This window comes from Triplophysa rosa, linkage group LG12 (assembly GCF_024868665.1).
Source record: "Triplophysa rosa linkage group LG12, Trosa_1v2, whole genome shotgun sequence".
Lineage (NCBI taxonomy): Eukaryota > Metazoa > Chordata > Actinopteri > Cypriniformes > Nemacheilidae > Triplophysa > Triplophysa rosa.
Genome location: NC_079901.1, coordinates 7,738,347 through 7,751,417, shown reverse-complemented (window position 1 = coordinate 7,751,417; position 13,071 = coordinate 7,738,347). Strand labels below are relative to the sequence as shown.

The 13,071-nt window shown below is 38.4% G+C and overlaps 1 protein-coding gene across 1 annotated transcript; it reads right to left on the bottom strand.

Annotated features, from left to right (window-relative positions):
• Positions 1-1,146: 1,146 nt before the first annotated feature.
• pex16 (peroxisomal biogenesis factor 16) lies at positions 1,147-10,584 on the bottom strand. Its single transcript, XM_057348618.1, has 11 exons — positions 10,366-10,584; positions 9,816-9,851; positions 9,246-9,322; positions 7,374-7,507; positions 4,714-4,814; positions 4,240-4,317; positions 3,807-3,956; positions 3,350-3,422; positions 3,140-3,259; positions 2,649-2,713; positions 1,147-2,549 (listed from the first exon to the last, which is right to left on the bottom strand). Exons 1-11 carry the CDS (start codon positions 10,490-10,492, stop codon positions 2,491-2,493), a joined length of 1,020 nt encoding a protein of 339 aa, XP_057204601.1. The 5' UTR covers positions 10,493-10,584; the 3' UTR covers positions 1,147-2,490.
• Between the last annotated feature and the right edge of the window lie 2,487 nt (positions 10,585-13,071).

Below are 13,071 nucleotides of genomic sequence, written 5' to 3'. Positions count from 1 at the left end.
TTGAGTTATGTGCTGGAGTGCAGTCATGGGTGTAGAGCGAGTAGAGCAGAGGCCTAAGCACACAACCCTGTGGAGCTCCAGTACTGAGTGTCAGAATGGAGGAGTAGTAAAACCATAACCACAATTTTACCTTACTTTAGCTCATATTTACCTTACTCTTACTACAGTTACCATAGTTTAACCATGGCTCTTGTAGTAAATACAAATGGTAATCTTTAGTATAATTAAACCATAATTTCTCCTAGGGAAAATGTAGATATTTTAGAAGATACGTTTAAATATGTTTTAAAATTAAAAAAGCATAAATTAAACATGATTGGCATTTGGAATTAAATGTATTACTGTATAAACCATGATTTTACAATGCTTAAATAACAGCCATTAATTAGTCATTTGTTTTGGCCTGTTCAGCAATTTATCTGCAATATACCAGAATTGAATACCTGACAAAGCCGGTGTGTTACTCTCCATGTACTCATTTGTGTTATTATTATTTGTGTGAGCGACACAAAAGAAATAAATACATCTGGGAAAGAAATCAATTCTAGGCGTGATTAACAAAAATTAAAACTTTAATTGTTTTTAGATTGATTTAGATAGGTATTGATCCCTTCCCAACACACAAGGTAATTTGTTTGGTGGTGAAAAGGCTTTAGAATGGAATTTAACAGTAACAGTGCAGTTTTTATGTCTTTTTATATGCAATCTCATAAAACCACTGGTATATAAAGTAAATCACAAACTATATAAAAAGGAGATCGATCACACAAAAGGGAAGTGAATATCTAGGGGCACAATTCAAGAGAGATATCTGGTTTTCTACCCCCGCAGGGATGTATTATGGATAGCATGGCTATTCCTAACCTAAGGTCTGTGAGGATTTCCCCCCTTTGTTCAGAAAGCAGTTTATCATCTTCAGGATTGCTTCTGTTCAGGTATTTTCTTCAAGAAAAACGCTTCAGCAAAGCGAGGGGTGCTGGGATTCCATGAATCTGCAGTACATACATCACAGCTATGTATAATTCAAACACTAGTTTGAAAAGCTGACCGAGAGCACCGCGAGATCAGACTTTGAATTATGGCCCATTCTCATAAATAAATAAATAAATTCTGCTTTGATGGAAAACATGTTAAGGCATGAGAACGTGTATTATTTAAGGATTTATTAAAGGCATAGAGGTGTATACCAAACCAATTATCCATTTCACATTTTCAGCATTTTAAAACAGTCATGCTTTTCTGTTGGAATCAAAACATTGATGGATTTTCAAAAAGATAAGTTCATTTCACATAGTGAATAAAAACAATTTCTTATTATTCAATGCTTCCAATGCTGGTTTAGGCTTAGAAGTCTCATTGGAGCCCTGTTAAACAAGGGGGAATCGTTACCCATGGATAATGCAATGTAACGATGAAATGTAGCTATACTGTAAAAGTTCAAATATATTTGAGGCACCATTTAGGGTTTCTTAGATTGAACCTGAACATGCTATTGTTTTGAAATAAGAAACTTCGATATGCATTTCAGGTTTGCAACAGGTATCATAGCACCTTAGACCCTTAAAGAGACAGTTCTCTTAAAAATGAAAATTCAGTCTTCATTAACTCACCCTCAAGCTGCTCAAAATCAGTATACATTTCTTTGTTCTGTTGAACACAAAAGAAGATATTTTGAAGAATGTAGGACAGCAAACAGCTCTGGGGCACTTTTGACTGCCAGTGTAATTTTTCCTACAATGGTAGTCAGTGGTGACCAAGAACTGTTTGGTTACAAGCATTCTGCATGTGTTCATCAGAACAAAGCAATTTATACAGATTTGGAACAACACAAGGGTGAGTAAATGATGACAGCAAGTCGTGAACACACATACACCCACAGCAGTGGGCAGCTATCACTGCAGCGCCCGGAGCTGAGAATCGAACCGGCGACCTTCAGGTCACAAGACCGACTCTCTAACCACTAGCCCACAATTTGTGGGTGAACTAATTGTTTATTTTTTTTAAATAAACTGCTGCATGGTACTTCGTTGACAAACAGAACAGAAACAAAACAAACTCAAACAGCTGTCTGTGTGACCTCATCTCAGCCAGCCAATTATTCTGTTCAGTAAACCTATTCCCAGGCTAAATGAGAAAGAAAACATTTGTGTTGACAGAGGGACAGTAATGGGAGAGAGTTCGCACTGTGACTCAAAAGTCATTTGCGAACTGATTTAATCAGCGCAAAAATGGCACACAAAAGCTCAGGCGTGTAAAAATGTGTGAACTAAGACTGATAAAAATGCCCAGATTAGAAATTCATTATCCATGTATCGCTTGAAGAAAAATGACATTTTGCATCTTTACTGCAAAACTTCTTAATTAATATCGTAATATCCTGGCACAGGTGTGATTTCAGTCCTCAAGTGTCGCGGAAGCATCCGGCAAATGGCTTCTGCTCATCTCGCTAACAGTTTGGCTGTGATGACCTGTGAATGATTTACTCTGACGTCAGCCCCAGTTATAAAAGTAGATCTTCTGCCAAATGGGCAAGTAGTCCATCAGTGGACCTGAGAGGACAGGAAAAGAAATACAGTCAGCACATGACTTTGAGTTTCTTAAAAGCTTTTTGTGTGATGGTACTTGGGCGAGATGGATTCATGACTTACGTGCAACCAAACCCACTCCAGGAACATAATCTGCCAGGAAGCGGAGGAGGAATAGGATCTTCGTCCTGTGGGTGTACATGAAACAATGCGAGTTAAATTACAGAACAACAGAAAAACCATTATGCAGTAAGATGCTAAATGTATGCTTAGGCATGCAAAACTCGCTGTCACAATGCTAGGTTGTTTTGGGTGATTGCCAGGGTGTTGCTATGCAGATATTCAGAGTAATTTTTAGCATTTTAACCCCACAAATCCTTGAATATCTATGATATTCTATAGCCCCTAACATGGCTTTGCTTTGCTCAATGTAAATCTATGGGATTTTTCATCTGCACTTACAGTAAATAGATTATAAACACACCTCTTTTCACCAAGCCCACGTATGAGGATTAGTAACAGGTATGCAGCACATCACTGCGTTAATGTAATGAACAGACTCGAAGTCTTGACAGCTAAACATAAAAGAAAAGCATATGACAGGAGACACTAACTCAGAGTATCGGTCATAGAAGGGGGAGCGGAGCAGGTAGTACAGGAGGAGGAAAGCCCGTCTCCTTATCTCAGCTCGCTCTTTGCGGTTCATCGTCTTCATGTCACTCAGCAAACTGAAACTGAAGACACAGCACCGATTTAACTTTTTTTTTTTTAGATCTTCACAGTTGAGAAAGCAAGCAACCGTGAGAATGAAATAAGAAGAGCACCTGGTTATCTCCAAGAGACCAGAGATGATCCACGGTTTCCAGGAACGCTTTCCGCAAACCCCAAGACTGGCCACTTGGAAATGTTAAGAATGCCATGCCAATGAATGCCAGACCGACACAACGTTCAAACAACTTCATCATCAGTTCACAAACTGGAGTAAACAAGGGCGGAGCAACCATCAAAACCTTTAGGAATTTCTCATTTCGCTGCATATTCTGATAAAACAGAAATATCTGTGAAGATTGCAACAAATATATTCCAGAAGATGTTTCGCAGATTTTTGGAGGGCTCGTAAAAATATGAAATGAACTGCCTTTGATGTCACAGCTCAGGAGGGACCATGTGCGTTCATGTTTTTCCATCAGCCATTCAGAGCCCCTGAGAATACATGAATTATTTTGCAACAATTTGGCTAATATTACACTAAAAATGTTATATGTATAAACATGAGGATACAATGAACCAGGGGCCGTGCAATGTACAGTGACTCTGCAATAGTTTCCTGAAGACCCAGAGGGGTGGGGCTTGGGTGGAGCACCTCCTCCTGATTCCTGCCTACTTTATTTTTCTGAGGGAGACCCCAAAGACGAGACTGTAATGATGGTGCTAAAGAAAAGCAAAAACACACAGTATGAATGAATGTATGGGGCATGGTGTGTCAGTGAGTACATTTAGGATCCATTGAATACAGATATATTCACATATTCCACACTGGACTGAAAACACAACACAACTAAATATGAACCCAATTGACTTTCATTGTATGAACACAAAACCAAATATCTTCTTTTGTGTTCCATCATTTAAGAGGTGAGCTCTCATGATGATGCACTTGCTTACAGCTTCTAAAAAAATAGAACTACAGGGTTGACAGATATCTATGTCTTACTGTTTCCCAGTGGTCGTATCACTCTCCCTGAACGCTGGCCGACAAAAGTCGTGTCTTCCTCCTCTTCAGTATTCCTCTCTGTGAGGAGAGATCAATGCATCAGTGCAATGCAGAGGAAATGGCCACTTAGCAGACACTTTCCATCCTAAAGAACCCACAATACATTGCCAGCCTCCCCTGAGCCACCCGCAGGTCCTGTCTCAGGCATACATACAGTATAATGAAACTCAATGACATAGTAACACAACACACTTCCACAGTTCACTCTTCATATCCTTGCAACATAACGCCAGTGATAACATAGTGATAACACTATTGCAACATTTGAATTCCAATAGGTGTCTATTTAGTCACCTTTACGATGTGAGGTGGGCGTCATGTTATATACGGATTCTCATGCACAGCTGACAGAAAATAAGTAACATTCTGTAACCTTGGTTGACATGTATTAACAGGTAAACTACGATCTCTCACCTCCACTGCAGAGCTGTGAATCCCTGTCCAGAGGAATTATAGGTGGTGATGTCTGGATGCCTGATTTGTACCAGAAAAGCAGGAGACAGCGTAGTATCGCTCTGTAGAAACACATGAGATCACATGCAGAATTTTCTGATGAACACAGACAAAGATATTTGGCAGATTGCTTTTAACCAAACAGTTCTTGTCTACCATTGACTACCATAGTATAAAGATATTTTGAAGAATGTTGGACAGCACACGGCACTTTTGACTGCCAGTGTAATTTTTCCTACAATGGTAGTCAGTGGGGTCCAAGAACTGTTTGGTTACAAGCATTCTTTCAATTATCTTTCTCTGTGTTCATCAGAATAGAGAAATATATACAGATTTTATACAACTCAAGGGTGAGTAAATAATGACAGAATTTTTATTTTTGTTAAAATGCAATGTAATAGGGCTGCTCGAATATGACAAAAAATATAATCCCGATTATTTTTGCAAGCATTGAAATCACCCTTTTCTCACTGACTATTGAAACAACATATCTTGTCTTTTTAACTTGAATAAAAAACTAATAAAAATACATGTAAAACGCTGCGCCGTTGTTGATCCCTGTCAAATGAAATGCCACTCAATTATTTTGTTTTAGTAAAAAAGTGTGTCAAAATTGACAATTACGATCAATTGCACAGACTTCACTGTAAAAATAAAGACTAGAGCTGCACAATATATCAAAATTATCAAAATTTTGCAAATGTGCATATTACAAAATGAAAAAATTGAAAAGTTATGTTTAATCAAAGTTTAGGCTAAAACATGTATGTTGGTTGTATAATTTTTTGTTTAATACATTTAAATTTATTTTATAAGTAAATATATTGAACTGATTTTACAGACTTAAAGCATTATCATATCGCATATCGTCTATAGCATGATCAAGTTATAGTGCATTTAATTTTTCTTCAATATCGTGCAGTCCTAATAAAGACAGTAATCGCTTAAAGCAGCGGTTCTCAAACTTTTCAGTAAAGTACCACCTTTCATAAAATGAGTTGTTCCAAGTACCACCTAATGACCGCCATAGAAAATCCTACGAATAAACACTTAAATTAACAATAGAGCTGTGAAACTTTATTTTTACACCTCGTCCTTCAATTCTAATTTATTATTAATAATACAAACACTTTTTTATTTACCAGCTGTTTTCAAACTAAAGAAAACTTTTTTCCATGTTTTTCAAGTTAGTCAGCAATAATAGTGGACACAAAACACTTTTCTGTTGTGCACAGTAAACAGGGCTCTGTAAATGACTTTTAAGGGAGATTTATTATCTTTGTGGGGAAAGACTACAAATCTATATTAAAGACAAACCATGTGGAAAGAATATTTCACACAGAAGATAAATAAATATACGTATACCTAAACATCAAGAGAACAGCTGTATATAACAAACAGAGACTCACACTTTACTGCAGCAGTTTGTCAAAGCGGTGCATCAAAACTAAATCGCAACATGCGCTTCATTGATTAAACCTTGAGTAGATGCAGACGCGTGTAGAATTACCACTTTACAGCAATAACAACAGCTTTAAACAGCGGTTCAAGTGAAAAAATACATATGAAGCTTAATTTACATGCAGCTCATCGGAGGAGAGAGAGTGAGAGACGCACAAGCGTCGGTCTGCTCCTGCTCTGCGTTCGAGCTGTCTGTCACGTGCCTGAGTTACATCGACCAATGATAAATAAACAATAATTCAAAAAACTATATTAAAATTGCACATAGCCCAAGATGTATTCCATATTTATCAATCATGTATTACACATTTTAAATTGTATTTAAAACATGAAATGTAAATGAATATGTAGAGATTTTAATTTTCTGTCGTGTCACGTACCACCAGGGGTCTCGTCAAGTACCACTACTGGTACGCGTACCACAATTTGAGAACCACTGGCTTAAAAGGATAGTTCACCCAAAAATGAAAATTCTATTGGCGTTTACTCACCTTCAAGTTGTTTCATATTTGTATAAATTTCTTTGTTCTGATGAACACAGAGAAAGATACATGGAAGAATGCTTATAACCAAACCGTTCTTGGACCCCATTGACTACCATAGTAGGAAAAATTATAATGGTAGTCAAAAGTGCCACAGAACTACATTCTTCAAAATATCTTCTTCTGAGTTTAACACAACAAAGAAATTTTGAATTTCTTCCTACTATGGCAGTCAATGGTGGACAAGAACTGTTACAAGCATTCTTCCAAATATCTTTCTCCGTGTTCACCAGAACAAAGAAATTTATACAAATATGAAACAACTTGAAGGCGAGTAAACGACGACAGCATTTTGGGGTGAACTGTCCCTTTAATGTAAAAAATAATTGATTATGTAGACAATCAATATTTTGTCATTGTTTCCTCACACGCGTCATTAAACCCGTACAAACCTGTATGTTTTTTAGAAGTTAATCAAAAATACATTGGACAGGCAGATTTCCATTGGGGTGATTATACTTTTTTCAGTGAATAATGTCAATATAAATGTGTTCCTCACACAAAGCTGAATTGCATGCCTTGGAAACACATATCAACTACTTTTTAACAGTTTACAGGGCTTTCACACGTTAAGTAAACATACATTTTTGTACCCCTTTAAGCCACCTCAACACTTACTTGCCAATCTGAATCAGAACAATGACGAGCCAGCGTCCAGCTTCCCCCCACAGTTTACGGGCCGCCATCTCTGTGAACACCTCCACATATTCCAGAACCGACAACCAGGTTAGCAGCTTGTGTTGGGAAAGAGACTACACACACACACACACACACACAAACAAATCAGGACAAAGCACACATATGTTTGTCATTTTGCTGAATGCTTGGTCCAAAAGCATAAGAGGTTAGTTGCTCTATCACAAACTCAATATAAACTCAAATGGCCTCTGAGGAGGTCCATTAAGGTCACGGCTCGAGAGCCCTGGGCTGTGAACGCAAAGCCATTTGTCCTATTCCCATGGCTGAGAGCTGGCGTTTATTGCCGCTCTGAAAGTAGCTCGGTCTTTAAATGTGTTTATTCCTTTACACTGGCAATGGCAAGCGCAAAGATAAATATGTCTCTCAAGCACAAGCATTCTGTAGACTTCGCTTGCTCGAGGAAATGTGTCTGTTGGTCGGAAGGGGTCTGTCGTATTTCACGTATCGCCCATACGCAAGCCAATGAGGGCTGTCATGAGCTGGACCAAAAGGTGGATAACAATGAAGTGTGTTGTAGAACAGTGAAACAGGGTTAGGCCAAATGTTTTGAAATAAACAAGGGCAAGACAAAAAAAGCTGTGGCTTTGAGTTCCCTTGTATGTTCTCTCTTGAAGCAGAGACAGACTGTGCTTTTCTAAAGTTCCACAATTGACAACTCTCATTCCTCTATAACTCTATAGTGGTTACCATGCCAACAGCACATGCTCTCTGTCCTACGCAAGCATTGCAAGGAAATTGAGGCTGGGGTATTAACACCTGTCTCGAAGTGGTCAGGTGAGACGGATTACACCTGGCCATTTACACCTGATGTTTACGTGCAATTTCTATGTGTCCGACCAGATTTTCTGTTGTTTACAAATTTGAATTTCACTGCAACATGAAACATTAAGCGTAAAGGTATGCGAAATGAATCCCTTTTTAGTTATGCCTGTATTAACTTACAGTATGTAATATCTCAGGTATTATGTGAGGCACATAAGATGAAGTCTTAAAGGGACAGTTTGCACTAATTATTTCATCATTTATTCACTCTCATATCAATGAAAACACAAAAGAAGATATTTCGAGAAATGTCACAGTGGTTTTGTTTCCAGAAATCCAATGATGTTTGGTTTCCATCATGCTTCTAAATATCTTCTTTTGTGTTCGGCAAATAAAAGAAAGTCATGCAGGGTGAACAAATAAGAACTATCCCTTTTCCATTGGGTAGATATTTTAAGCAAAGCTGGATGATTGAGGGTTGATTGACAGGTCAGTGGGTGGGCATTCACTGGATCCGGAATGCATTTGGGAGAATTTGCATTTACAGTACACTACAGCTGTGATGTGGTTTGAGTGATCGGATCATGTAACCTTTGTATTTGTATCACATGATAAGACAACCTAAAATAGATGTTAATAAAAAATTTATGACTGGATTGAGGCATAGTTAAAGGGATACCCACTCAAAAAGGAAAATTCTGTCATCATTTACTCACCCTCAGATTATTCCAAACCTGTTTAAATTTATTATGTTCTGTTGAACACACCGGAATATATTGGGAAGAATGTCAGATCGCATTTCCCATTTACTGCCATAGTAGGGAAAATAAATAGTATGGGGGTCAATGGGGGATGAGATCTGACATTCTTCCAAATATCTTCCTTCCAAATATCTTCCTGTGTGTGTTCAGCAGAACAAAGACATTTATAAAGGTTTGGAACAATCTGAGGGCGAGTAAATGATGACAGAATTTTCAGTTTTGGGTGAACTATCCCTTTTAGGTTATGGTGTGAAGGTACATGCATTACCACAGGCAACGCCCGAGACAGATTCTTCCTCAAGATGCCATCATTCAGAAGCACAAGCAGGTTTGATGCAGAGTAGACTGTGAATAGAACAGAGAAATACAAAGAATACAGGAAAATTCTTCATCAACACTTTATATAGTTACACTTTATTTTCCTTTGTCCATGTTCAACAATACACATATATTACAATAGACATGTTACTATGACTAATCATTATTAGCAATGACATAACATTGTGTAAGTAGAGGCAGCTCCAAATAACAACAACACAATGATTAGATGCAGTTAAAAAGTATTACTTTATTGCACACCACGAACGATGTAAAATAACATGTAACCCAATTAATGATTTACAATTAATGTTATCAGAAATGTTGTTCAGAGAATGGCCAGACTTTGTGAGATGGGACTCTGAAACCTACACTGTGCTGTGGTGACTCAAGTTAAAATCCTGATCCCAGAACCTCTCTTCACTATCACTTCCAGCATAATCTCTAATTGCCCTCGTCTATAGAATATAAAAACATAAAACTAAAATGTAAACGCATGACATAAAGCAGTGAATCTTACCCAACTCGGAGAGTTCATGAGAGTCAGAGAAGCGACCTGTAAATAACACAGTACATAATAAATATCTGTAAATAATGTAAGGAAGGTAAAAATGCAAAGTGCAATATACAATTGTTATCTTAAGGTGGAATAAAACTTTGTAATATAAATGAGATAACAATAAAAGTTTAGCATGATGTGGTTTGGTATCTTATGGTATGGAAGTGACAGATGTGTGACGTAACGTTACTGACGTGCAACATTTTGTCATAGTAAAGCTATACTCTCAGTATTTGTGACTTTATATCAGCTGCAACACTACTTAATATCGCAGGACTATTAAACGTTAAGTGAACTGCAAAAAGTTCAAAGCTGTTTCAAAACCTTGACAGAAATGTAACCAGTTGCAGCTCCAAACATACAGAATTTTCCTTACACATTATATGAACTTAAATCAACAAACTACAAACAAGTGGAGCATATAACACTCTAACACAACAAACAGATAAATCGGGTACACGTTGACAAAGTGTCAAAGAATGCGTTTACTTTCACTTTGTGAGTTTCTCACCTGCGATCAGGTAACTGAGAGTGCGCACTGCGCTCTCCACATGAGCCGTGGCCGCTGGGTTCGTCTTCACATACTCCTCATAGCGCTCAAATAGACGACTCACTTTGTGCAGACACGGCACAGACATTACAAACGATCAGTCTGTCCTCAATCACATATAAACATAGCAGAATGTACACACAGTACAGCAAAACTCGCACTTCCGCATATGCAGAGCGCTGTGACGTGACGTCATTTCCTGTGTGGTGAGCGCTCCATTTAAAGACGCAGTAACTGTTTTTGACGTGTACCACACTAGATTACTCACCACTTGGTGGTGGTGTGAATGGTCTGTCCTAGGCCGAGCCCTGTAAGTGACCGGCTGGTTACTAATTATTGTAATCAGCGTGGTGATAAAAGTGTAACGTGTGCGCCAGTGGGGATGCATAGCTGTCCCAAGGCACCAAGTGTTGTTGTGAATGTTTGCTCCTGGTGGATTCATAAAACTACAGTCCGGTAAAATATCACGAACACTTAACGCCCTTTTTAAATTTCATAATTTCAAAGAACTGTGTTTTGACCAATGAATTGTTACACTGTGGAAGTCTCCACAATTTTTATCTGACATTTTTTTCTCAGCAGGAAGCCTGTGTAGTGCAAGCATTCATGCATGCAGAATACTCAACTTTATTTATATATAGCGCTTTTACAATTTTCATTGTTACAAAGCAGCTGCACATGAGACACATTGACTACAAGCAAAACAATCAAAGTTGTACCTGCAAAAACAAGAAAAGGTTGAAACACAGAAGACAGACACACCCACACACAAAACACTCCACACACACAACACGCACCAACACACACACGGATGCGCACGCACACACACACAACACACACACACACACACACACACACGTACGTACACAGACAAGTACGCACACACACACACGCTCAGTGAGAGCACACATTTAGGATAAAGGAGAGAGAAGCACAGGTCAAATATAACAGATAATAAATTCCTATATGCAATATTAATTAAGTAAAACTTTAAAATTCTAAAGCAGCCCCCCCGGTCAGGCAGATAGTGCAAAAACAGTATGCAAACGGTGGCGAGGAACCCAAAACTCTAATCGAGAAAAAAAACCTCAGGAGAACCCAGGCCCAACCAGGGGATTCCAGTTCCCCTCTGGCAAAAGCTGCTGCCTCTGCACAAGCTCCAGAGAACTTGCACAACAAGGCTAAATAAAATAAATAAACTTAATAATAAAATAAATTATAGTTTAAGATTATCATTAATAATCTAATAGCATTTGAAATTTTGTGGTGAAGACATGTCAAGAGACCGCGTCCTTCTTTATCCAGCTCTATCATCTCAGCTCTTGTCAGGTCCCCACTTCCCATTCTCCGCTCTACCATCAGGTCAGGCCATGAACTGCATCCTGCTCGCTGTGGTAACCTTGGAACAATGAGACAAGACTGGCTGAGAGTAGAGTACTGTTCTGTACTCTTTGATGCAACAAGTACATCAGTTGTGTTTTTGGTTCCGGTTGATCTAACTAATGCAGCCTAAACCCTCTGAAGATTTATATTATGGAAGAGTAGTGTATGCAAGATTAAAAAGATGCGTCTTTAGTCTAGATTTAAACTGACAGAGTGTGTCTGCCTCCCGGACAGTGCAGGGAAGACTATTCCAAAGTTTAGGCGCTAGATAGGAAAAGGATCTACCACCTGCACTTGATTTTGAAATTCTAGGTATTACCAACTGACAGGACGCCTGAGAGCGTAATGCACGTGAAGGACTGTAATACAAAAGGAGTTCATTCAAGTACTGAGGAGCTAAACCATGTAAGGCTTTATAGGTAATAAGCAAGATTTTAAAGGTAAAGCGATGCTTTATAGGTAACCAGTGCAAGGTTGACAGAACCGGGCTAATATGTTCATACTTTTTGTACGTGTAAGAACTCGAGCTGCCGCGTTTTGGACCAATTGGAGTTTTTGTAATAAGCCTGCAGGGCAACCACCTAACAGTGCATTACAGTAATCTAGTCTTGATGTCATGAATGCATGAATTAATTAATAATAATAAATAATTAATAAATAATTTCTATGCAGGAGAGCTGTGGGAATGCATCAAAGTCGGCGCATTTTCTGTTTCTGCTAACTGACAGGTCAATTGCCACTTGCCAGTTGTTCTCACCGTATTTTGAGAGCCTTAAAACGCAAAAGCTCCACACAAAATGTTGCTCGTGCACAAGAAGACATCCATACGAACAAACGCAGAATAAAAAAATATTATAATTTCTATACAGAAGAGCTGCGAGAACGCGTGAAAGTCTGCGCATCTTCTGGCTCTGTTTAGCTGACAGTGCAACTGCCACCTGCCAGTTGTTCTCACCGTACTTTGAGCGCTTGAAAATGCAAAGACTCCACACAAAATGTTGTTCATGCCCAAAAAGACACCCATACGAACAAATGCAGAATAAAAATGATTGAATTTGTATTTATGAGAGCTGTGGGAAGGCGTGAAATACAGTGGTTTTTCCCGTTCTGTTTAGCTGACAGTGCAACTGCCACCTGCCAGTTGTTCTCACCGTACTTTGAGCACTTGAAAATGCAAAAACTCCACACAAAATGTTGTTCATGCCCAAAAAGACATCCATACGAACAAATGCAGAATAAAAATTATTGAATTTGTATTTATGAGAGCTGTGGGAAGGCGTGAAA

Excerpts from the sequence above, each read along its gene's own strand:
- pex16 (XM_057348618.1), bottom strand. The coding sequence starts at position 10,492 with ATGTCTGTGCCGTGTCTGCACAAAGTGAGTCGTCTATTTGAGCGCTAT. Across the intron at positions 9,852-10,365 it reads TCTCAGTTACCTGATCGCAG|GTCGCTTCTCTGACTCTCAT; the intron begins GTGAGAAACTCA and ends TGTTATTTACAG. Across the intron at positions 2,714-3,139 it reads TTCTATGACCGATACTCTGA|GACGAAGATCCTATTCCTCC; the intron begins GTTAGTGTCTCC and ends GTACACCCACAG.